Here is a 25,626-nt window from a genome sequence, read left to right as displayed (position 1 = left end):
CCTTTACTGATTTCGCCAAAAATGGAAAATCTATTCCTTTTAACACATGACACAAGGGGAACATTCCCGAATAGAATGGAAGTTCATGTGTACGGTTTGACAAAGTGGTTTGACATTTGTTACAGAAATGACATGATGTCGACAAGACACGCACTTTACCGGGCTTTACTAGGTACTTACATGTTCCACTCAGAATAAAAAATGCCCTGAAGATGAAGTCGCAGGGATTGTTGGTTTCCACGCCTGCTTCGCACAGACTCCCCAGTAAGGAGAATGCCTGATCGGGATCGTCCACATCAGTCCATACCACAGTGCTCTCGTATAGGGCCTTCTCAGATGGAGGCGGTGTGGGCTGCACACAGAGCATGTCATCGTTAACCTCTTGGCTGTCAACAGTCACTTCGTCTCAAATTACAATATCTGAATGTAAATATCAATGGAGACATCACTTTATTTTAACTCTTCCCCAAAGTTCAATTCGTTGATGGTGACCACGCAGCCTCCGTGGTCAGTAGAGAAAGAAAAGTTCGCATCGTTAGGCTGTTGTATGTAGTAGGAGCAAAAAGGATGTTCAACGGAAGGGTGGACTACTGCATGCTGTGGTTAGCAAAGTGAAGATCAACTGGGATTTTATTCGAGCTGATGAGATGTCTCTTGAAAATGCTTAATTTTTCAGCCGAGAAAAAATGTCTCTTCTACTTAGCAGGATGAACTTTACTTTCATTTCGCATGCGCTTTACTCAAAATTTTTTCAGACAATTTGTAACATCTAATTCCTTCAGAAATCAATCGATTTTACTTGCCTGTTCAAGCAATACTATTACAATGCGTTTCATTTTAATTTTAAATTACCCCAAAAATTTCTACCGGGGATGGGGACAAAACAAATAAATGTATATCTCCTATTCAATCTGAGTTTCAACAATACTTTCCCCCCATAAACCTCTGAACAATCAGTTCCGCAATTCAGTTTTCTATTTTTTTAATAATAATAATATAATAATAATAATAATAATAATAGTAGAGGTCTCTTGTATAGCGCCTTAACCCTACCCTAAGGGCATGCTCAAGCGTTTCCCAAAAATAAAAAAATAAATAATTTGTTATAGCACAATCTACAGAAAACTCCTTGATATCCAGATTTTCATCAGTGGACGACCTCACACTTTGTTTGCTCAGAGCAGTTGCCACATGTCCTGTGACATTCGAGGCCAAACGAACCACTATTGCAAGCTTCTTTAAAGAAAATGTTAAATAGACTGTGGTCTGTACAGGTGTCGCGTGTGTCATTGCACCCTGTGACACATGTACCTGCGATCTCCTTACAACAGCTTCCCTGATATCAAGGACATGCAGTCTATTGGATTCTATTGTTACGATGTTTCATGTTGTTTTTCCAAATTCAGGCTTTAACTGTGAAAACAAAGGATGCAGGAGATAACGAGGGGAGGGAGGGATGGGAATATGACAACAACAACCGTTACTCCTTACACCCACATAGCTGTCAATATTTATGATTACAGTCAATTGACTAGTCCGCCTGCTCGTTTTTCTCTGACACTACACATCCTTACTGTTTGTTCCCTGACTCTTCTTTATGTCTTTTATGTTTGTCTTTTATTACTTGTCTGTATAGTTTCTCCTTCCGTGCTTCGTATTCCGTTCATGTCTCCTACATGTCGTGAGCTCTGAAAGCATGCTTCTTCGCTAAATAAATCAACATGTTGTTGTTGTTGTTGTTGTTGTTGTTGTTGTTGTTGTTGTTGTTGTTGTTGTTGTTGACCAGTTGCTGGAGGCATTCATGAAGAGGTGGGTCTTAAGTCAGCCTTGTTCCGGCAGTAATGTCATGCGGCGGATGTGAATGATTTAAAAAGGTTCTACAAGATCGACTTTCGCTCCGTTCTTCGAAATTCATAGATACACGTGGCAGTGTATGGACGATGAGGTCAGAGGTCGGTCTCGGCTAGTGTGCAGACAATCTCATGTGCACAGCCCACAGAATCCGGACACCCGAGTGACAAGGTATAATTAATTCAGTTGCAATGCATACTGGTTAACGCTGGCTGCCTTTTCACTTGACTGATCGTGCTTGTCTCCAACTTTGCAGGGAAGAGGAAGGAAGAGAAGGCTGTACAGTGGGTGTCAAACCTGAATGCACGCATCAGTCAATCCTTAAGAGGATTTCTACTGCAATGGATGGGGTATTTCTAGAGGACTGCACAATGAAGCCACTTTGGGGATGATGCATTGTGTCTCGTGTTCTGGACCGCCTAAACAATGTTTCGAATGAGGCGAAGTTTGAAGAAAATCGGGCAAGGACACGGTGGACAATAGCTTGCAAAGCCTCCATTTCAGAAGCGCCTTTAGATAATGACTAAAATTAATTGCTTCCTGTGACATAGATATTGTGCTAAGGTGGAGAGTAGGATGCTAGTGAGCAGAAGAAGATGATACGAAAGTTCTCTGTTCGTGGAATGCGATGTTTGTATAAACGTAGAGAGAGAGAGAGAGAATGGAATTGAATTGAATTATTTATTTGATGAGTCGACGACCCTTTCAAAGCAGGGCGTGGTATACATTTCGTCCTCAGCAGTAGGATATACAAAGGTAGAAGATGGAAATTACATGAAATGGATAAATATGTTCGAATCGTTTCAATCACTCATTACCTAGCACTTACACTCCTACCAACCATTCTTCATTTGCCCTCTTGTGAGAAAGAGAGAGAGAAAGAGAAAGAGAAAGAGAGAGAAATATATTTTAAGATGAATATTAAGAAAAAGATACTAACGATGCAAAAAAATCCTCACAAATCCAAAATCAGCGATTGCAGAAGCTTAAAGACAGATTTCTCAAGATATGAACGCATATCCTAATCTGTCCCTACAAGCTCGGAAACAGAACAAGGAATAAGAATTTCAAACAAAAGCAAGAACAAGACTAACAGCAAAACAAAAAAAAAAAAAAAAACAACAAACAAACAAAAAACAAAAAAAAAAGAAAAAAACAAAAAACAAAACAAAAGAAAAAATCTACAAAATATGGAAAGCTAAGAGCCAAGACACGTGACGTGATCTTTGGTGACTCATCCCACAGGGCTTCAAGAAGGTCAAGAAGGGGAAGAACTCCTGCCAAAGCCATGAGTGATTTCCAGATAACCAATCAAGTCACCAGGTCAACGACGATGATCTGCGGTCGGCCCTCTACTATCTTTGCTGCCCATCCAACTGAAATACTGCTTCCTAGGCCGGATGAGCCCTGATACTCATGACGTCATCCCCGTGCCACCAATAAGCGACCACCGTGGTCTTCAACTGGAATCTTCTCAACCGCAAAACGTTGTTGCCAACAGCGCATTCACCGTCGATGCCCAAGCACGCATGTCCTGCCATGCTCCACGGAACATGAAAACGAATTCCTTCTTCCCGTCTGGAGGATAACATATTCCTGGGCACATAAAAAGCATTAGACCGGAACACGGGCGAACATGCTTAAGTGCGCAGTTTCCGGTTAGCGTGCTGCACACAGTCTTTACAACGTCATCGTCGTCTGCTGCTGTGGAATTAGTTCGCTGGGCGTCTGCGAGATCTGTTAGCAATATACTTGCACCGACAGCTGAGGCACACTTCACGAGAAGCGAGAGGTTCTTTTTCTCCGTCCCCATCCCGTGTTTGGAATTTTTATTGTTGCAAAAAACTTCCGACTTGGTTGCAAGTCCAAACTTCTTATCTCTAAATTTCCAGTTTTTTCTTACCAATGTCCATCGGCAATATCCCAATTTATGTCACTAAATGTGATCGTTGGCATGTGGTCTTCCAGGAAGAGGCAATGGCTTGGTCAGACCTACTTAACCCGCAGCAGGACGCACTCTTAACACTAATGACATGACAGCCGACCGCAGTAACCAGTCCTCCGTTCTCCAGAGGAAAGCCGGCTGTCAGCCGTTGCCCTGGAAATAGCTTTTTTTCCTTTTTTTTTTTTTTTTTTTTTTTTTTTTTGAAGAGGAAAAGCCAGAGATTTTACTTGATGTCCCCACACCCAGATAACGTAGCTGAAGCAAAGTGTTGATGTCGGCTAAACAGGTTTATCGATACCCTCCCCTTACCATGGGAAATTAAGGAAACGCCATGAAGTGCATGCTGCTCTTTGTGAGCGCAGATGATAATGATGATGACAGATAACAGATAACCACGACAGCGACCACGGCGATAGCATCTGACAGATGATGATGATACGTAAATCTCAAAATTAACTAAACCATTATTTCCTATTCAAGCGCATTAAGCATTGGTCGAACACACCATGCCATCAAGAAGAATAATTTACATTACTAATTAATTCAGGCAGCAGATAGTTCAGTCAGCTGAACACTTCTGAACAGTAACAAACGTCTTCAGTAAACAGAAAGAAAAACATTAAAAAGACAGACATCCAGGAAGATAAAGCAAAGTGCATAAAGTGGGCTTTTACTAAACAAAGGCATTCACTAAAAACTCTTATGGATGCCAAAGAAATGCTTTCCACAATTTCTGCAACAAATTTTACAGAGTGCTGCAATAATTACAATTTCCTTTTAAAAATAAAAATCAATAAAACGATTCTCTTAGCCTCGTCGCAGGAAACATCTGCTTTCTGTGCTTCTGGACATGAGACTGAAGGTTTCACGGAAGTCTTTTTTTAATATAAAACTAAGCTGTTAATTATCCAGATCCATACACTGAACTTAGCAAAGTTCAAAACTCAAAACCAGAAGAACTGTACACAAATCCAACGTGGAGTCGTTACATTTCGAGCCAGACAATGTGTGATCTACATTGAAATATTGTCAACGATAAGTGAAAGGAATGATAATGAGAAACAAGAATAAATAGTTGAATATTAGGCATTGATACAAATTAATAAGTACAACTGGAAAAACACAAGCTTTTGCTCTTGACACCCTCCGCCTGCACCACTGGCCTTCGCTGAAGCACGGGAAGTGACGTCATCCTTCTAACTGACAAGATTCCACTCCCTGGCGCGCCATTTCTTGTTTGTTGTATGCCCTTCGCCCAGTCGACGAGTGTCGAGCACGCCGACATGAAGAAGCAGCGGCTGTCCGACAGCCCACCACATGGACAAACACTGTCGACCGACCAACACGCCCACACGACTGACTTCGAGTGCCTTCACAAGCCCGTCTACAACACTTGGGGTGGGTCTGGGGTGGCCGGTTAGGAAGGAGAGTGCAGCGGGCCAACGTAAGAAATTGTCTGAAGTCTAGAAATTTCAGCCTGGGGCCATTAGGACGACGAAGACGCACACATCTGCTTGTCGTCTGGCTTGAAAAATAATTGAAAAAGCGGCTGCCCCCGGCGCTGCTCCATGCAGACTGCTGCATCTATCACTCGGGTCAAAGGTTCGTGTGACGCAGGCGAATTCGTAATGATGTATTACTTTTCCAAAAGAGTTAGATACAGGAAGTGCAAAAGTGACCAACACATATGACATACATACTCGACCTCTCAACTTGTAAATCCACCGCAAATCCATCAGCCGTCCCTCCTTCTCTGTTTCAGTTCCTTCTGGGATTTTTCTCCCATATATTAATTCCACAGTAGCATCATTTCATCCTATTCTGTCCATCCTTTCCCCAGTCTATCCTAGTCCTCAATGTAGTCTTTCTGTGTAGCACACGGTTTTAGAAGAAATGGAGAAAGCAGAAATTTATAGCTCTGAAAAACTCTGTCGAAGATTGTCTTCGCCAAAGGGCACATTCCAAAATATCTCTTTCATCGTTTGTTTCTTTACATGATTGCTTTTTTAAGATGTTTCAAAATGTCAGGAGGAAACAGCAATTATCGAACTCTTTCTGTTTTCGCGAAAAAAAAAATTAGACAGCTCACCAAAGAGAAGAGAGAATTTGAGAAGATAGCGAGTTAACTGTGTTAGTAAGTGTACAGCCGACCTTCACCGACCTTCATTGTACTTTGTTGTGCTCAAACAACACTTTCCACTGTTACAGGATAATATATAAGATTCAAAGCAAATTCAAGGTACTGACGATTTGTATTGCGTAGGGTGTATGGTCATTGGCGAACTTCACCATCACTACCATGCCATCCAGTCCACAGACCAGTCTCCAGCTTTCTACTGACAGCCAAGTGTCCAAGAGTATTGTAAAATAAGAGACATGTTCTGTCATTGAACGGAAAATCCGAAAACATCAAAAATAAACAAAAACAAAGTGGAAATGTATGAAGTTAATAAACACTTTTCTTTAACAGTGTTTGCAACATGGAAAACCAGGATGGGCGGTTGGTGGAGAAAGGAATTTTTAAGACATAAGAAAGGATTTATTGCATGAACAAACTTCGGTCAAGCTTGTAGCAGAGGAAACCATGACAATAATAACAAATAACAGAGCGTTGCATCCATCCACAAGCTTGCACCAGAGGAAAAGAAGAGTGAAACAAGAAATTCAACAGAAAAAAGTTCGTGAAGTAAGTCAGTGCCAGGAAATGACGAAGCTTCAGAAATTTTTTTTAAAAGTCACGTATCAGCTATAACAGGCAATTGTCTGGTTCTGTTTGAGGAATATCGAGTCATACTAACCTTAAAGGTGTGAGTTCATTCTTAATCGTGTGCTTCACCTGCTACGTCGATATCTACCTGTGGTTTTTATGTTTCTGAACCCTTTACAATCCCAGTTGAAACATATATAGCTCAGGGCTTCAACAATATGTGGAATTTCTTCGTTACTCGAGCAGAATAAATGAAGGTTTTTCGAAGATTCAGTCATTTTCCGAACTCAGGGCATTATCATATTATTGTGAGATTTGATCATCATAATATGAAATAAACGTTTCTGCGCGAAGGAGAGTGTGCAGGACTTGAAAACTTAAACAAAAAAAATATTATAAGAGAAATTGATACTAATAAAACTGTTGTATTTCAGGCGCTGAAATATATTTATGTTTCTCCTTCACACAATCTGCTTATAACTCGGATCTCACGACTGGATCGTCAACCCCTGAGTCACCAGACCGCTTATAAGACAAAATAGAACAGGGACAGAGAGAAAAAAAAAAAAAAAGAACACACACACTCACGCACCCACTCGGAGAGAACGAAAAAAAAAAAGAAAGACTAGCAGGTTCTGTAGCTCAAAGAACAAATAAAATGAAGAAAGGACACCAGGGATGCGTTTCTGAGTTTAAGACACAAAAAATCAGACCGACGTGAAATCTGGGGCCGCGGTGCAGAAGACAGCGATTGCTGAAGGCGGCAATGCGAGAGCGAGAGATAAGGACGCCGACGTTTTAAGACCCCCATAAGTCGATGGCAGAATGGAATAAAAACCTCGGGCACTGGATGCCGCTCGATGGCAGTGCGTCAGATAATTGGTCCTGATGAAACAGCGAGACTTTGGCAACGGAATAAGAAGTCTGGCGACCAGCACTCTACCCGTCACAACTAACAGACCCCAAGCTCCTGCACCTTAACTCTATGTTATTATTTCTGCTGCACATCATACTTCCCCCACCACAACCACCACCACCACCAGCGAAGCTTTATTCCCTCCCATGCCCCTTGCCCCCACGTCCCAACTTTCTATTGGGGACTTCGGTTTGCAGCAATGACGGCAAGACTCGTCCTCGTGAACCTACATAATGATAGAGACTTTGTCCCTTTTTTTGTGGAGGGGATATCCGGCGAAGTTAACCGAAAATGTCGCGGTTTTGTCCTTAATTGTGATTTATGACCCGTGTCACTACGGCTAGACTTTCTCTTCCATCCATTTCCTTTTTATCTTCACCCTCCACTGCCCAAAGTAAACCGCGGTTTGACTCGCGTTGCCGATCATGTTAATGAAGGTCGAGCGGGCCATTACCTCAACAGGACGAGCAGAAGACCAGAGGTTAGAGAGTCAGCAGACACTATAGACACGAAAGCGGCCATCTAAAATGACAGGAAGGACTAGACCGTAAATGAAGGGATGGGGTGAGGAGAGGGTGTTGGTGGTTATAAAGCGGCGGATAACACTCTCAACTGTTAAAATTTTCGACATTTTTTTTTTCCGAAAGGCGGCTGGTGAGTTAATAGAGGACAAGGGAATGATGGCGTGGATGGATTGAGTCTAGTTTGTTTGCGTGCTTTCTTTCTTTGGGTGGTTTGTTGGTTAGCTTATTTACAGAACCGTCGAACATCACTTCTTTCTCGCTCTTCCTACATGTGTCATGTATAGACCACGAACTTGTATTACAGGACTGCTGGCAGACAATTTTTTCCAGTTAACTGCTAAAACGAGGCATTAGACTACAAAGCTTCCGGTTTGTTCACATTCTTTGTTTAGGCTCGCCGAGACTAACAGCGGAGAACTTCGCAAGAGGCTAAGTGTTGGTCTTGGCAGACAGACAGCAATCCACCTGTACACGTCCTTGGTTAGACCATCTAGGTTATCTGTGTCAGAAAAGATTGGCCAGCTGCACAACAAGTTTTAGAAACCTTTTTTTCATGAAAAAAAACATCGTTTAAAAGTCGATCAGATAAGTTACACAGGCCTTTTTACAAAGTTTTAAATGTGAATTTAAAACAGTACGGAGCTTTTCTAAACTAGTTCATGCATTTTTAACGGTAAATACCGCGGCTATCACAATCATCTTCGGAAAAAAACTTGAGTGCTTACAAGCTTACAAAAGACCCTGTGATGAATTGAAACGGGTGAGAAATTGCTTCAGCTGTTTGGATTTCAACAAACCGATTTGGCCAAAATTATTGTAAAGATTCCAATTAATGACTACCGCTGAAGCCAGGCCACCATTTATACTTACAATAATAAAGAAGAGGCTTTGTTGTGTGTTTTCGGACACAGTCTTGTTATAAATCTTTTATTGGCAAACTGTATTTAATCACTTCTACTGACCTTCATAGTGTTTACGTCTGGTGGCATAACCATACTTATAGCTTGAAACACATTCTACTCGTTCTCCCTCTGTGTTCGAAAAAGTTTTTATTTCACCGCTTCAGTGCAGCTTCCATTTTTCTTATTCGCATTTACTGATGGTCTTATTTAGTTCCCTCCCTTTGCCATATTTGTGACGACATGTTATTGCCACAACATCTTAGTTGATGTCGTGATGACTAAAACCCTTTACCATGAGAACGACGACGAGAAAGATGAAACGTTCCTTTGTCGTCCGTCGTCTAAGATGATTACATTCCTGTCTGCTACAGTGTGTTGGCGGGGCTCAGCCACATCAAACGACCAAACAACCCTCGCAATGCCGTCGGCGCAAGCTATTTACGTTTCTAGACAACAGCAAGTCTCTCCCCAGACAGCCACAGATCCGTCCAGAGATGTCATTGTTGCTCTTGACCACCCGACAGCCGCGTGACGAGCCGCTAGCCATGTCCTTGCGACGAAGACCTGACTGGCGATAAGCTGCACTCCAATCCTTGTTATTCTTGGCTAAAGTAAACAAAACATGACTGGCTCTGTGTGTTTGTCTTTGTTTCTGTCTTTAGCCCCAAGAAAAATATGTTTTATTGTAGTTATATCAAGCTCAAGGCTTTTCATCAACATGAGTCAGCAGGAGAGAGAGTGCGTGTGTGGACAAGAGGAAGAGAGAGAGACATGTTACTGAAAGTAAAAATTCTAAGCTCCTTATAACCATAAAAAGTTATTTCTGATTTTTTTTTTAGTTTTATTTAAATCTCTTTAACTACAAAGATTTGTGTTTGATTAGTGATGATACATCGTTGTATCCCCTTGACATCACAATTATCCCCTCTTTATGTGTCCTTCTCTTCCCCTCTGTCGCCGACGTGTGTAAATGAAGACGAGGTGAACGAGTGAAGGATACACAAAGACAGGAGTCAGGGTGGCGCCTGTCAAACTCTCTCACTATTACTATTTACGATACTTTATGATATGTATCAATACCATAACATCTCACAAATCAAGTTATGTTTACCCGACCATATCAAAGCTCATTTTACCAAGATTTGTTTTTTTGTCTAAAATTCTTGCCATCCACCGTATTGTCCTCCTCCCTGGCCGGTTAAGCTCCTTTACGGCGGAGACTGTTGTCGTGCAAATTCGTCATTTCTGTGCAAATTGAGCGACGCAACTGATCTGCACCTACGGCGCACGTGACCAAAGCAACATGGAGGCTGTTGGTGCTGAAGGCAGCAAGTGACTGATGACGGCAATAAAAATGTAGATCATCCCTGCTCCTCTTTCTAACATCAATATCAACAAGCGGGATTTTCTACGCAGGAGACAACAACGCATGTAAAATAATTAAAATAAACTTTCAAAAATTCGAGAAACACGCCATCTTCACTTTTATTCCCAACTTTGAATTGTCTTCAGGAAGAAGGCGGGCAACCCACGTTCTTTAAACTCCTAACACACATACAAAAATCTCAATTTAGCTTATATTCTTTTGTACGCCCGCGCACTCTGGAACACGTGGGCGACGACGGTTGCCCCCGATGTGCACATACAGACACCTGCTGTGGTGGTATAGTTTAAACTGTATGTGGATCGTGACATTTTGAGGATCTACTTTCTCTGACACTCGTTGCGGAGTAGGTTAACTGTTAAGATCTGCGACAAGAAATGAGGTCAACATTTTTTCTATTAATTCTAAGTTTTCTTTTCGTGTAACTGTTAAAATCAGAAGAATGTATCGAAGGCAATCGTGTGGGTAGCTGCTGTTACGTCATCAACTTCCATCTTTATAAGCAGCACGACCTCAGCAAGGGTCTTGAAAACAGTTTTTTTAACCTTACATACTATATTTGACATTTGGCATCTTCGAATCCTTTCAGTTACAAGAATTTTTTTGTTTCCATGCGCGTTGAGCAGATTCATATTTTCATAAATTGATACTGACCTACATAAGCAGCTGCTTGGACGTATTTCAGATATCGACCTCCATATGAAGACAATTCAACAGGTAGCTCGAAATATACCCGATTTCATCTCAATTCTTTTTTTTTTTTTAAGTGAATGCTGAGTACTCATAGGATTCCATGGTGTATTCGGGCCTTACTAGAGAGGAAGGGCAGGGAGGGCTGGTGTACTCGGGCCCGCGGCTGTCCCTTGGTCAATATTTCTTTTTGGTGAAAAACGAATAGGTCCCTTGATCAATAATTGTTTTTTTTTCGTGAAAAACGAATAGGCATCACGAAGTGAAAAATAAAGCTGGACTTTAAAGACTGCTATCAAGTGTAGGCTTCATCACTACTTGAGTTACTGCTGTCCCCATAATTGTACCCTAGTCTGTGACATTGAAGGGTCTAAGTTTTGTGTTGTCTTTAATTTTCGTTTCTTTGTTCTGTCGAGTTTTTTCACGTCCGGCGGTGACATTTTCCTATAGAAGGGGTGCGAATAGTTTGATCCTTGTGTCATGTTCCCTCATTTACTGATCCACTCATGTGTACACCGCACTAAAATGGTCAGTAGGTCCTAGACGTCTACACCTTTCCTAACGTTTCCTGTCTACATTAAGTTATTAAACGAAATGTATATATATTTGGCCAGTCGAATAATAAATTGTAAGCAAAATGTTAGATACTGGTTTATTCTTACAACGTGCGTCAAAAGAAAAACAACAACAAAAAAAGTCAGGATGCCATCTGCAAGGAAATGGAACAACGCCTTTAGGATCCCCGGCCTACAACTGTGTACATGGAAACGATATCAACAGGGGAAAGGTGAAAATTGCACTAATGAACACATTGACACGTGATCCTGTCAGTCCGTGCCCAGTTCCATGACTGAACACGAGATACAACGGCTGTTGAAGAGACAAAGTGGGGTAAGGGGTGGGTGGAACAGTGCGGAAAGTCATGAAGTCATAATAACGTTGAGGAATGTAAACAAATATCAACAAGCATTGATAACATGACCACGGCGCGGATTGAAAAAGTTGAGAGGACACGCACACTAAATAAAGTAGGATCAGAGGTAAGTGTGTGTGTGTGGGGGGGGTAGGTTGGAAGGTCAGGGGAGTCAAGAGGAGGGTAGCGATGAAAGATTTTTATACAAAGAGGTTGGGGAGACTTCTGGTAGTGGCACACAACAGTGATGCAGCAGTACCAACAAAAAAGTGGTCCACTGCAATAACTTACACAGGCTATGGCGCGACCACAGGGCCCTTGTGTCAGCGACAGGGTGTCCGGCCTGGGCAGAATCACCTCCTCCACCTCCATACTGAAGCACACGCTCTTGCTGGGGGATGCCTGTGGGGAGGGGGAAGGGATCGGGGAAAGCCCTCCCGGGCCACGGTCTCGGCGCTGCGGCTGATGGGGCTGGGGAGGCGCATGAGGGGCCGCTGCTGCTGAGGGGACAAGATGGGGGCCGAGGCCCGCCGCTTGCGGTGCTGGTCGCGCGTCAGGCGCGTGCCGTAGCGGCTGGCCCCCGCGGATTTTCGCCGCGTTCTCCGCGCCAGTGTCGCCGTCCGCGACAACATGGACGTGCGGGAGGCGTTGGTGAAAATGGTGGCGACCTTTGTTGACAACAGTAAGGCAAAAAAAAAGTTATTCCAGTGGTTCGTCAAGTATAGCAGGGCTCTGATGTAAGTAAAATTTGGGGCTTTTTTTGTCTTTGAGAGCAGCTAGGCACAAACGTTTGGTCCAAGGTGCTAGTGAGATTCAGCTGAGTTCTGATGTAGTAAAATATTATTGTTGCTATCCTGAGGACACAAACGAGGAACACGGCAAACCAAAAACTTTAAATTTGGAGAGCATCGGGATCCTTTTATTCCTTAGTTCGTCAAGAACAGCAGAGTTTTGATGAAACCTTGAGAAATCCTGGGGCACCTTCACGCAGAAAAAAAAACCCCAATGACTACTTCATGGTTATAATTCATGTTGGAGTGGCAAAAACTACGTCCGTTATCATGTCTGAAGTATGAGAAGTCGATTTCTAAAGTGACAACCGTGTGACTTGATGCACTTTCCTCACTCGACGGTCAAAGCTTCCAACCGCTAAAGGTGTCTCTAATCAGTCGAACTCCAACTGTTTCCATCATCGTCAGCGAGGAGCGACTGTTCCAGCCATCGATTCCTCGCCACTTGGTTCCAGAAGAACCGCGCCGTTGCCCAGTCTATCGGGCACTGCTCACCGTGAGGATGTCAGTAAAGCTGTCATCAACGGCTATTCCTGGCTGCGATATCTTGTGCACTGAAGAATTCAAGGTAAACAAACATGTGGACGTTCAACTCGGAAGCAGCGGTGAGTCAAGGGCACAACAGCCCGTGAGGTGTGATGCTCACTTGGTATTATCACAAAGGAAGTTCGAGACGACTGCCTGCGACGGAAGGTCCCGGCGATTGAGTGGAGGAAGATGTTGCGACGACTATAGCTGTGGCACCGCGGACGAAGTTGCAGAATTTAGTGACGTTTCTTAAAGAAATGTCACAGGTGAGTCTGCACAAATGTCTCAGGTACCAGCAGCTTTTAACTTCAGCTCGATTGGCACTAAACACCTAGGGTTTTAAAGGACAACTTGAGTGCAAAATTGTTGTTACAACTCTGTGCGAGATAATATTTCTCTAAATCTGGGGAAGAGTACTCCCATCCGTTCTCAAGAGACAGGTCTACACATAGAAAGAGTTGCATAACGTAGAATGATCATGGTGGTCAAGTCCTAAGCCAATCGGAGAGCTAAGAACATATGTTAATTAGGCTTATCGTGACGTCACGATCTGGACCGCTTACTGCGCAGGTTCATTTTTGTACGAGTGTATCTGGACAACGGAAAAGGGGTATTCACCCTGATTTGGAAAAGCAACATCTTCCACTGAGCTTTACCCAATCAAAGAAACAAATTTTGCACCCTTCTAGCTCTTTAACTAAGACAAATTAATAGTCTACGTGGTATAAAAATAAAAGGCTTTCCGCCTACAGGCAGAAAAGCTTCTAACAGTTTCTCTAGAGTTGTCATCCCTGAAAGCAGCAGCGAAGTAAGCCGAAAAAAAAGATTTTATTTATTTATTTTATTTTTTTACAAACCGCAAACGAACTGTAAATTGTATTACGAAACTGCGGTGATTAACACGAACTGTTTGACCTCAGTGGCGAGACCAAATGTTTTAGTAGCAACACTGTCGGTGACAAAACCAATCAAGCGTCATTTCCAGTATTTGCCGTGCACAAGTTAGCAGTTCATGTTTCGTGAACAACTTTTGTTTGAGGTGGCTGCACGTGCCGAGCTGCACAGGCATGCGCGAGAAAAGCCTTATCTGACTGGCACGTGATTTAGATGCGCGCGCATCTCCACGAGACTGAAATTACGATTGCGAGGCGTCGCCAGGAGCTGCAATATGCGACTTTGGGTTGCGCTGGCAGCTGCAATATGCGACATTTCGTGACAGGGTCCGGAAGGTTGCTAGGGGCAAATTGTTCCTTCCATGGCGACACCCCAGAGGGTGCGATGGAGGTGTGCGGCTCTCAAAATGGAGAAGGCATTCCGGCAGCTGTCACCTCCAGAAACACTCATTCTCGCCCAGTCGTCTGGCAGGACACGATGGTCCTAGAACATTGGCTGCTAATAAGATCGTGTTTTTAAATGAAAAAAACTTTTTATATTTTTTTCCATTGTTTGACTTTAGAGTGTTTCTGGTTGGGTTGAGTAATGGTTGCGTCTATTAAAGTCTAGAATTCCGTGCAGAAAGAAGCTAGAAAGAACAGAAAAATGGAGAAGCCCACGTCCCACCCACACCTCTTCTCTAGTCTCTGGGGACAGAAATCAAGATGAGACAAACTTACATCTCAGTCCATGGTTGGAAGAGCCAGAGAGCCTTGATTGGCAGGCGGCGTAAAGGCTTTGTTGGAAGTCTCTAGAGAGCCGAGGGGTTCAATTTTTTGGAACAAAATATTCTGACATGCAGTTCTTTCTACGTGTATCAGAGATCAGCCGTTGCTGCCACTGGGATTTTGATGACGAATGGGTTTAAGCTCAAGCTGACTTTAGAAACCAGTTTACTTAAAAAGCCAGTTTAGTTCTTCGGTTCTGATTTACAGCTTTTTAAACACCATATCTTCAGCTGCTAAAAATTTTACTTGCAGTTTTTTTCCCAGGAACTATTTCTGCCACCATGTCTAAACAAACGTGGACTTGCGTTGAGTCACGTTTGCTCGTACTGACAACTGAACGAAACTTAAAGCTGGCGAGGTTTTAAAGAACAAGAACAGATAACTCCAGTCTATATCTGTGTAAATAGTGACGGTTTCCCCAGTGTAAAGGTCAGACAAATGGCGGACACCAAACGGATCTGGAGCCCCGCAGAGCAGACGACATTACGAGTGACGCAAATATGCGCAAGAATGACGTAGCTCACGCAAAAAGCACGTGAGCAGCGACAATGCGTCACCAGCACCGCCAGGTAGGACAAAGTGACTGGAGGGGCAGAAAAGGGAAGCTATTCGTGCAGTCTGATGAGGGGGGTGGGTGATAGTGACCCCTGTTGACCCTTTCTGGCTGACCGAGCAGATTATTGTCTTTCTGACTGGAGATCAACAGTGCATTTTTATTCTTTCTTTCTTTCAAAAAAAAAAAAAACTTTGTACAATGAATGAGTCAGCTTTTACGGTTATAGGATCTGAGGCCGTCTCATTATGGCGATTTTATGCAAACCTCGGCTTTTTGTGTTTTTGTTTTTTGTTGTTTTGTTGTTGTTTTTTTGGTCCAAGTCGGACGTCGACATGTTGGAACTTTCTCGTACTTGTTAACAAATTTATATTGCTCTATTTTATTAACATTCTGCGTGACAAGCAGGTGTTAATCTCGCCTTTGTTGTTTCTGTGGAAAGGGTTATAATGTCTTAGCAAGGAACGGGAGGTAAAGAGCTGCAACAAAAACCCGTTGAAAGGCGAGAGGGAAAGTTATTTTCGCAACAACTGTGTCCGGATATATCTCAGTTTATTTTCATTCATAATAAATTACGGCAAAGAGTTCATTCTTTGGTTAAGAAAGCTGGAGAGAAACAGTATTGGAGGGGAGAAGGAGGGTTTCTATGGAGAAAACTAGGTTTACTTCGTTAACAGAGATTGTTATTTATTTTCGTCTTCCCGAAGAAAAGAGAATCGTATATCTGGCTTCCCTGAAACCTTCCTTTTAAGATGTTGTCACGCATACATTATGAGTTCCTAGGAGACCAAAGAGAGAAAATTTGTGAAAGTAATGCTGTCAACTTAAAAAACCAAAACTTTGCAAACTCATCGTCTCTGTGCATCAGAGAAAAGAATGGTTTCCTGAATTCGCACGAAACCTCAGGCGTTTTGCTAATTTCTTCACTGAAATAGCCCTACTTTCTTCTTTTAACAAAATAGAAAAAAAATCCTCTCCCAGAAGTTTTTTTTTCTTACTGTCGTCATAGATGGCATGAAAGTGTGCAATTCCAGAATACGAGGCCCGAAGGAGATTGTTTTCCGCTCTCTAATTAGTCAGCTCCTATCTTCAGGGTAGCATGACCCCATCTTTCATCGTTGTAAAATAAACCATCATGCGCCATTGATGTTGCTTGTGGTTGATAAACCAGTTTATGAGATAAACACAAATAGTTGTTACTGATCATGTAAATAAATATAAAGTGATATAACAACTATTTCTATCAAAAATATAACTTATAAATATATATATATATTACTAAAGGATGAAATATAATTTTTTTATGGTATCAGTCATCAGAAATCCGTTCCTGGCAGGTGAATAATGAGAACCCTATACAAGTAAAACCTTCCTTTCCAGACTTTGTAACATTTATAACACAAAGCACAAAGATAACAAATAGCAGGCGACATGTCTGATGTAGTTAATAGCATCAGGGCGGCTACCTTCAAAGGAAAGGATGGTTTTAAAGTTTTATTTGAGCAAATTCAAACAGCTTCACTTTACACTATAAATTGGGTAAGTGAACGCCATTATTTACTCATTTGTTGTCCATTCCATTATCACTGTGTTTTTTGTGTAGTCACCTGACCTGGGTTATGGGTATTTGAACAGCTTAGAATATTTAGACTGGGCCGCAAAAAGAAAATTTTGCCACTCCTACAAAAGAAGAATAATAAACTCGAAAACTGATAAAATAAAAATTAAACAAAAACTAGACAGAAAATAATAATAAAATAATATAAGCTTGTATACCAAAAATAATTCAATGATAGTGGTGCCATTGCTCAATATCAGGTCTTTCCAAACATGAAATAATTAATCACGCCCTATTTCAATGCTTCTGTACCATCTGCCACCTGTCCTAACGGATTTACATTCATATCCGGTGGACACAAATCGTCGCCTTCATCGCCACTTAATTGAATCTCAGGTTTACTCAAGTTTTCGTGACTGTAGTGTTAGCTCTGTGTGTGTGTGTACGTGCGTTTTCATCACGCAGCCATGGCGCATATATATATATAAGTTAACTGGATGCAAACAAGGCCATGATCATTCCTGACAGTTTTTCATGTTAACCAATGACTAACTTCAGCTTGATTAATGCATTGGCATAAGATACCCACCTCGGGACAGGATCTGCTGAGAGTTTGGCCATACGTGCGGAGGAGAAAGGGAATCCTTCATCTTCATTCCTGGCATCGCTTTCATGTCCTCCTTCACAATGTCCTTCAAGAATATGCACTGGAGGGTCGGTCAAGAGGGGACGGAGTGTTAGGAGTGGGTCATTTTCTAAATAACCGATTCCGTGCAACCAATCACCGCGAATCGATCGCGCCCAAGGAATTATGGGAATGATAAACTCGGGATTCGGCTTTCAATTTCTTGACGAGAGTAGGATGCGGGGACGCCAGCAAGGAATCAGCTTAAGACATTTACTCTGAGCAACCCATTATAGACGGTTCCCCCGCACACTAATACCTCCTCGGTCTAAAGGGTCCGAAAGGCTTCAAGTGGTGCTGGGAGAGAGGACGCAACAGGGCAATATCTCTTCCTCTAAGACCGGGCTAGTGATTTCCCCAACAATGTGCCGGCACCAAATAAATTAGCGCCAATAAAAGCTGATAGTAGCTGGACTTTAGGGCCCTGATCATTCATCGGACAAGTAGCTCCTCGCCAACACTGTGCCGGTTAGCAATGAAACTGCAAGAAAATAACGCATGTGACCTGCAAGAGCCTGGAACCGAAACCCAGAGAAGAGAAAAAAAGAGAATGTCCTTATAGTCGTCCTGTTAACGTCGTCATGGTTACAAGGTAGTGGTGATTGTGTAAGCTCTTGTTTTGGTGGCGTTTAACAGAATTATATATATAAAACTGATACAAATAGTTTCAAGTTCTGCCTCTGAGACATTTTGGATAGGCGTGAAAATGAAAACATGATAAATGGTTTTTCGCAAAATTTCAGCTGAAAATCTATTTATACAGAATATTCTTTCTAACTTTTTTCTTCTTGTCACCACCATCATCATCGTCGTCGTTTTCTTTTCCTCCTACTACTTTTCCGCTTCATCGACGTGTCTGCATTAATAATTATAAAAAGAGGAAGAAAAAGAAGAGTAATGATAGAAAAATCAGAAGGCATAAGAAGTACTGTCTGAGAGACTAGTCTCCAATCGGTTTGAACTGTTTATCACGAAGAAAAAAAAAATACGGAAAAGGAAGACAGCAGACAAATCAATACATCGCCTTCAAGGCGAGTTAATTTTGCAGCTGCAAGAGGCGTCTATTTCCTCCTCTTTGAGGGGATCGTCTGCCGATGAAATACAGACAGACGTGATCCCCTCCCATCCACTTCTTAAGTGTTAATCCTTCTTCCTCTTCGGCGGATTTCTGCTGTATCTCCTACATACAGCCTGCGCGCGACCTGTGTCATTGATTCCCTATTAAAGACTTGTCCCTAAGTCTTATGTCGGGGCTGCATCAAGTGTTTTAACCTGGGTTTTTCCTTCTCATATTGCTTTTCTTACAGAAACTGTGCCCAAAGACAGACAAAAGTTATACCTATAGGTGTTTTGAAAACGGCCACAAAATTTATACAATGTACACAATGACGAGTATCACTGCAATATTACAGTTTTCAAATATTTTTTAAATAGCCTAAGAGCATTTTCAGAGAATAAAATACAAAGGCACCAAGTCTTGTAGTAGTTATCACAATTTTGAGTTTAACTAGGCTGATATACTGTACAGTGTTCAAGAACACAAGCTAGTTTATCCACACACACACAGATATATATATATTTGAGAAGGAGCTCGAACTCTTTATTGCCATCTGGCCATTACTACCAATATCACGAGAGAGAGAGAGAGGACCGGAGAGGAAGAATCACTACTTAACTAATGTTACTGGAGTGTGCTTTTATTTCGCAGACTACAGGAACTTATGATGGGATCAGAAATCATTTGCGGCCTGCGTTTTGATTACGTGGCACGTCTCTGTGACCACGGCGTCGGCCGCGAACAGTAAAAATATCCCCGTCGGGTGCGAACCTCGGGCACCCTAATAACCGGCGGCGAGTTTATTACTGGCCAGACGGGATGACTGCGCAGTCACAACCAATGAGACCGCAGCGCCACTTTGATCATACGTCTGGCCCCCGTTACAGCCCTCCCGGAGGATCGAAGACGAGGCTAGTGCCGGTAGTTTGCGAGGCAGGTGACGATGGTGGTGGGGTGAGGAAGGAGTACGTGTGTGTGTGTTGGAGGGAAGGGGAGGAAGAGAGGGAGGTCAGACAGTATCGTGGACGAGATATTTCATGCTCCAAGAACAGAACGGAACTGAGGCAGCTCATAGGCAGGGTCTGAATACCAAGTAGGAGAGCGGTCTGGCAGTGAAGCCAGTCGGGTAGAATTCATTATTTCACCTCTGTTGTATGTCTGTCTGTCTGCTCGCCTTCCTGGCTCTCTCTCCCTGCCTCTGTCCTTTTGTCCATCAGACCTGATAGCTTCTTGGGGACCTGACTCTGCCTCTTCACTTACAGCAGCAGAAACCCTCCCCGTCCCCTTTTTAACCTCACGTGACCTTTGGTCTCCAATCTTGGCTTCTACCATCATTCCTACCTTCCTCTCTGGTAAGCTCCATCAAACTTCTGATCGCTTCTCTTCCATCCCTTATCCTTCCTTACGCTTCTCATCCCAACTTTCGCTGATTCTCTCTCTCTAACTCTTCTGTTTACAAATGCTCAAACACGCTTGTAATTTTCTCTCTTCAACAGACACGCAAATAAACAGAGAGAATAAATATTACAACGGAGAAAAAAAAACGCAGCACAGATGCAGGGAAAAAAAAATAGGGCATACAGACTAAAAGGGAGAGAGAGAAAGCCAGAAAATGGAGACAAAGAGAAGTAGATAAACAATATACAAGCCAAGAAAAGTAGACAAAGAAGAAAGACGTAAATTAAATAAAAGGAGCTAAAAAGAGGTGGAGAGATGGTCAAGAAAGGGAAAATAAAAAGTAGAGAAAAATATGAAGAAATAGGGTGTGGTAGACAGAGAAGCAGTGATACAAACGATGTAACAATAAGAAAAGATAAATTAAAATTTGAAAGAAATAGAGAAAGAAAAAAAATTTAAATAAAATTAGAAAAAAGGAACATTGAAAACAGACACAAATAAAAGAACGCAAAAAAAAAATGAAAAAATAAAAGCGACGAAAGTGACAGAAAGACAACGAGATGAAAAAAAAAGTAGAAGACAAAAACAAATTTATAAAGAGCGAGAGGGAGATACCAAAATATAGTGAAAGAGAGTGAAAGAGAGAGCCAATAAAAAAAACCGAGAGACAGAGAACGAGGCTAACAGAACAAGAGAGAGCGAGAGAGAAAAAAAAAAGAGAAAACAGAAAAAAGGAGTGAATGAATAATGGTCGAAGCAGACTGTGAGCTGTGATACGTGTTATCTACGCACCGACTGGCTCCGCGATTTTCACGCATTTTTCTCGCCTCCAGATAACGGTGGTGACGTAATCCGCCATTGGCCTGCACGTGGTTGTCGGTGATGACAGGTCTCACCTTCATTGCATTCAAATATGATGAATGAGGCTGAGCACACATTGCGCTCGCAGCTCGTATTAACAATCCTAACTAGCGCCATGCCTCTCATCGAAAAGAAAAAAAAAATAAATGTGAATGTCTATGTTACCTGTCGTGTTTATGACGGCTGCTCAGGTATCCGCCTTTGATCTTTTCATCAGAACAGTATTCATGCATACAGGTGTGTCGCGTGCACGTTCGGTTAATGACAAGCACAAAACAGGTCCATGACAAAATAATGGAATACTGATAAATATCGATCATAATACCATATTATAACACAGCTATATATATATATACCGATGCATACCGAGCCTAATAAAACTAAACCTATACTTATCGAGCCTAATACAATAATATATGATATAATACAATTATATATGTAGGCATACTAAGCCTTAACTAAATATTCCGATAATTATATATATATAATAAACAATAAATAATATACAATAATATACAATAAATACAATAGCTACACATCAAAAAAACTGCACCAGCTATGAACTGTGCTCTGTTTTTAAACTTAATGGTCACAGAGTATTTGCTTCAACTTATAGATGGTTTTAAATGAGAAAGGATCCTCTCTGTAGGTATTGTAAACTTTTTAATAATAATAATAAGAAGAAGAAGAATAGCAACAAGTTATATACATGCTTCTTCGCAGTAGGCTTAGTAAGAATTTAAAAAGAATTACGGAAAACAAACACAGCAGCATAGTCTGGCAGCTACAAAAATAAAAGCAGCCAGGGAGAGAGAGAGAGACTGTGACAAATGGAGGAGACATCTGGCTTCTAGAGGAACCCGTAGGGCGAGCTAAGAAATCATTAAAGGCGGTCCCTGTGCGAAGGGATGAGTACAAAAAAATTGTAAACAGCAGGACTGGAGGAGATAGGGAGGAGAGACCAGATATGTCTCGTCTCATGCCAGGCGCATGCAGGAGGTCTTCACGTGCAGACCGAGGCCAGTAGGAAGGGTGGTGGTGGTCGTCGGCATCTCAGACAGACATCCAACATCTCAGACAGACATCCAAGAGTAGACATGAAGACACGACTGCTGAGGCGAGTCTAAGTGTACTGTGTACAGTAGTGATGGGAAGTACATCAATACCCCATTTCCAGTACTATTTCCCATACCACAATTTCAATAGAATCTTGTCTGGACAAGATTCTGAACTTTTACAGACCTAATCCCTTTTTTTCCGTTTATGACAAATGGAAATATCGGAAACACCTTGGTTCCACTAAGATGCAAAAACACGATTTTGTAACCTCGTTTGGTCGGCAGTCGTCTTTCAAATATAAGTAATGTCCGAGAACTTTATTATATTATTTAAAATGTAAAGAGAACTTTATTTCCTGTTCATCTTGGTGTGAGGAGTGAAAAGGTCAGTCGTCAGTGCATTATCAACCGCTGATGTTGACGATGCACCTAGAGTGAACCCGGTGTGAAAATGTCATCCATCAGCACCGCAGACAGCAGCGGGGTGAAGCCTTGCAGGAAATACAAAGGCTTCTTCTTTCACAGGACGCCACGAAGCTGTTATTGGACTCGCTGTGAACAATGAGATGAAAGAGCAGACCTAGACTTGTCTTCCGGGAAAAGCCTCGTCCTTTCCGAGTCCTGTCTGAGACTCTTTCTTGCTAATTAACTTTAAGGAACGGACTGTCCTTCTAGCGTTGTATTTCTTCAAACACATCTCTTCTTATCCAATTATTTTTAATCTTTATTGACATTATTTCTCACGCTGCTTTGTATGGAATATTACTGAATGTCTCCTCCATCAGCTTGCATTGCTGCACTCTCTGTGCCACGTATCAGAAGGGAGAAATTCGTCAGATGTTCATTTTCCTTCTAAAGCCCTGCTATTTAGAATTCTCTTCCTCCTTCTTCTTTCTTCAAACAGTGCCTGCATTTTAAACCGTCAAATCCGGCCTCAAAACCAATTTCGTGAAGAAATATCTTGCATAATCAAGAAGCCAACCATCTTCAATATTTACTGGCCACCGAAGACAGAAGATTTCAGCTGATTTCAGAAATAGTTCACGGCGGGTGTCCAAGTAATAACATGCAAAGCCGTGAAGACTTGCGAAAAGACACAAAAAAATTTGAAAGTGTTTTTTCTTCTCCAGAAGTAAAGCTTGAGCACTTTTTTCTCACAGCACATCCAGACAGAAAATGTGTGAAATATTCATCGACCGACTCACCTGGATTGTGTTGTTGTTGTTGTTGTTGTTGTTGTTGTTGTTGTTGTTGCTGCTGTTTATGTGGTTTTAAGGGGGTGCATACTGTGACATGTGCTTTTGATCTTAATGATGAATTTTAAGGAATATATTCTTTTTGTCTATGATGCCCATGGTCATAGTAAATATTTTTATGCTTACAATATTCCAGTACAGTACAATTATATACAGAGATAGAAAAACCTATCTTACCAATGTTTGTTTGAATTTCGCACACTCACGTTCTAGCTTGAATTTCTATACCTGTCCTGCCTACCCAGAGGCGCTGATTAATAACAACACTTTCTTTGAATGTGGTCTCGCGGATTCAATCAACCTGGTTCAAGGACAGGCAGCGCCACCCGCGTGAAGCAACAACAACAACAACAACAACAACAACAACAACAACAACAAACAACTCATTTTGCAATTTCATTATGTACTGGCCACTTTTATCCGTTGTTTTCCTGCGGTGTGTGCTGGGCACTTCATTGCATGCTTCGCACCCTCTGCTGCGTTTTCATTATTCACATTCTTTTCACAGCTTTTCTCCTTCCGGTAAATAACACAGTAAGCTGCGTTCGCATTAATCTCCTCGCAGCACTTTCTTTGTGTGAGTGAATCGTTGTTAAGGTGGTCGGTGTAAATATCCCTGCCGTCTGGTTATTGCTTGATAACTAGCTTCACGACATTGCTCTTCCACAAATACTATTGTGATAACACAGCCGGTACTTCTTGTCTTTGACGATGCATCATTGCCTAGATTATTTTTCTTATAAACGAAGCTATTACAAAAAAGTAATAAATAAAAAAAATTAAATGAAACAAATGTGAAAAGTAATCATCAGTGAGAGATCGACCTTTTCTGCTTTTCCAGGGGAATAGGAATACCAAAGATAAAACATTTAAAATACCTCGGGACTAAATACACAAAAACATACTTTCTTAAATGAGAATGTTTAGCTTAGCACCCTGTCGTGTTTTCTGGACTGGCTGTTCTTTCATATTTCTGTTTTAGGTTATCAAGAATATTTTTCTTTCAAATAAAAAAAAACAAAAACATCGGAATCCCGAAGAGACCTAGCTGAATTTTTTTTTTTAGTATTTTGACCCAGGGCATCAAAGCATGACAACACGAGGTATCTACATCGATGTAGCTTTACAATCTTTGTTGAATTTTCATCAAGGCTTTAAGATAAATCTCTAAATGCCTTTCATCCTGTTTGAGTTTTGACTTGCTTTGAAGAAGAGCCGAGTTGTTGGCTGCCCTACATTAGCCTCCTCCTCTCTGGCGATGAGATCGATACAAATCCAGATGAAAAGATGCTTAGGCCTTGCACATGCGCAGATGGAAAAGTTGTGGTTGAAAAAGCCTTTTTTTTTTGAAAACTTAGTGCATTTATAGAAATCAAAAAGGTATGGACAAACAAAAACGGAGATCAAAAGAATGTTGGAGAAAGCCATTACTTTTGCTAAGTGACGCGGCTATCGCCATTAAGATAAACATGTGGGTAGAAAAATATTGGCTGTTTGCTATACTTTATAAACGATTTCATATCATAAACCACATTAGAGGTAGTATAAATGACAACTGCTCATCGTTTTAGTATCTTCTGTAATTAATACAACCAACATTAAACCGAAATAAAATTCACAATTATTTTGTTTATGCATAATGTGTGATATTTTCTAAAATTATCTGCTAATATTCAACTATTCCTAGCCTGCTAAACAGAAGAATTTATCAGTAAATCACAAAGGACTAAAATCGAGAGAAACAACATGTTGACTGTTTTCCCGAAGGTCACTGATGAAAGTATTATAGAGAAAGTGATTCGAAAAGCTAGATGCGGTGGAATGGAAACTGTGAAGCAAATAGAAACATTAACTAGCAAGGCGTCTCGCTAATTACTTATTTCTTCTTCAAAGACATCAATAAGAGGTTCTTTTTATTCCAAGCTCTAAATATAGGAAAAAACTTTAAAGCCCAGTTGTTTGCTTCGTTTAAGTTAATAAAAAAAATAAGCATCACTTTCCATCCTTTGCAATTTTTTTTTCTTTTTTATTTTATTTCGGCTTTTTTTCCTCCTTGATGGAGCATTGATGGAAGCAGCACTTCGTGTAGAGGTTCTTTCTGATAGAGCCACAGCTGTGAATCCACTTCAGATTCTTTTTTCTCCTATAAAGATGATTGCAAGACATTACTCGGCCTTCGCTCTTCTCACCAGGCACGTGCATCCAAACGTGAGTTAGAGAACAAATCCATCGCAAATAAAGAGCACACTAAAACAAAGGCTAAGTTCAAGAAAAAACCTGATTCAGAGAGGATTTTAGAACAAAATTTTTAAATTTTTTAAAAGCCCTAAGAGTTAAATAACAAACACAAACAAACACTAAGAGCACCTAAGAAAAGAAGTATACATC

The 25,626-nt window shown here is 41.4% G+C and overlaps 1 protein-coding gene across 3 annotated transcripts in view; it reads right to left on the bottom strand.

Annotated features, from left to right (window-relative positions):
* The window catches only part of LOC112559906, a 134,972-nt gene that overhangs the window by 2,031 nt on the left and 107,315 nt on the right, over window positions 1-25,626 (bottom strand). For all 3 annotated transcript variants that reach the window (XM_025231389.1, XM_025231388.1, XM_025231390.1), the window contains one exon: window positions 181-352. In XM_025231389.1, the coding sequence (XP_025087174.1) occupies window positions 181-352 (172 nt within the window). The remainder of the gene's footprint in view (window positions 1-180; window positions 353-25,626) is intronic.

This window comes from Pomacea canaliculata, linkage group LG3, assembly GCF_003073045.1.
Source record: "Pomacea canaliculata isolate SZHN2017 linkage group LG3, ASM307304v1, whole genome shotgun sequence".
NCBI classification, from domain to species: Eukaryota; Metazoa; Mollusca; class Gastropoda; order Architaenioglossa; family Ampullariidae; genus Pomacea; species Pomacea canaliculata.
This window is presented reverse-complemented; position numbering and strand designations above follow the sequence as displayed.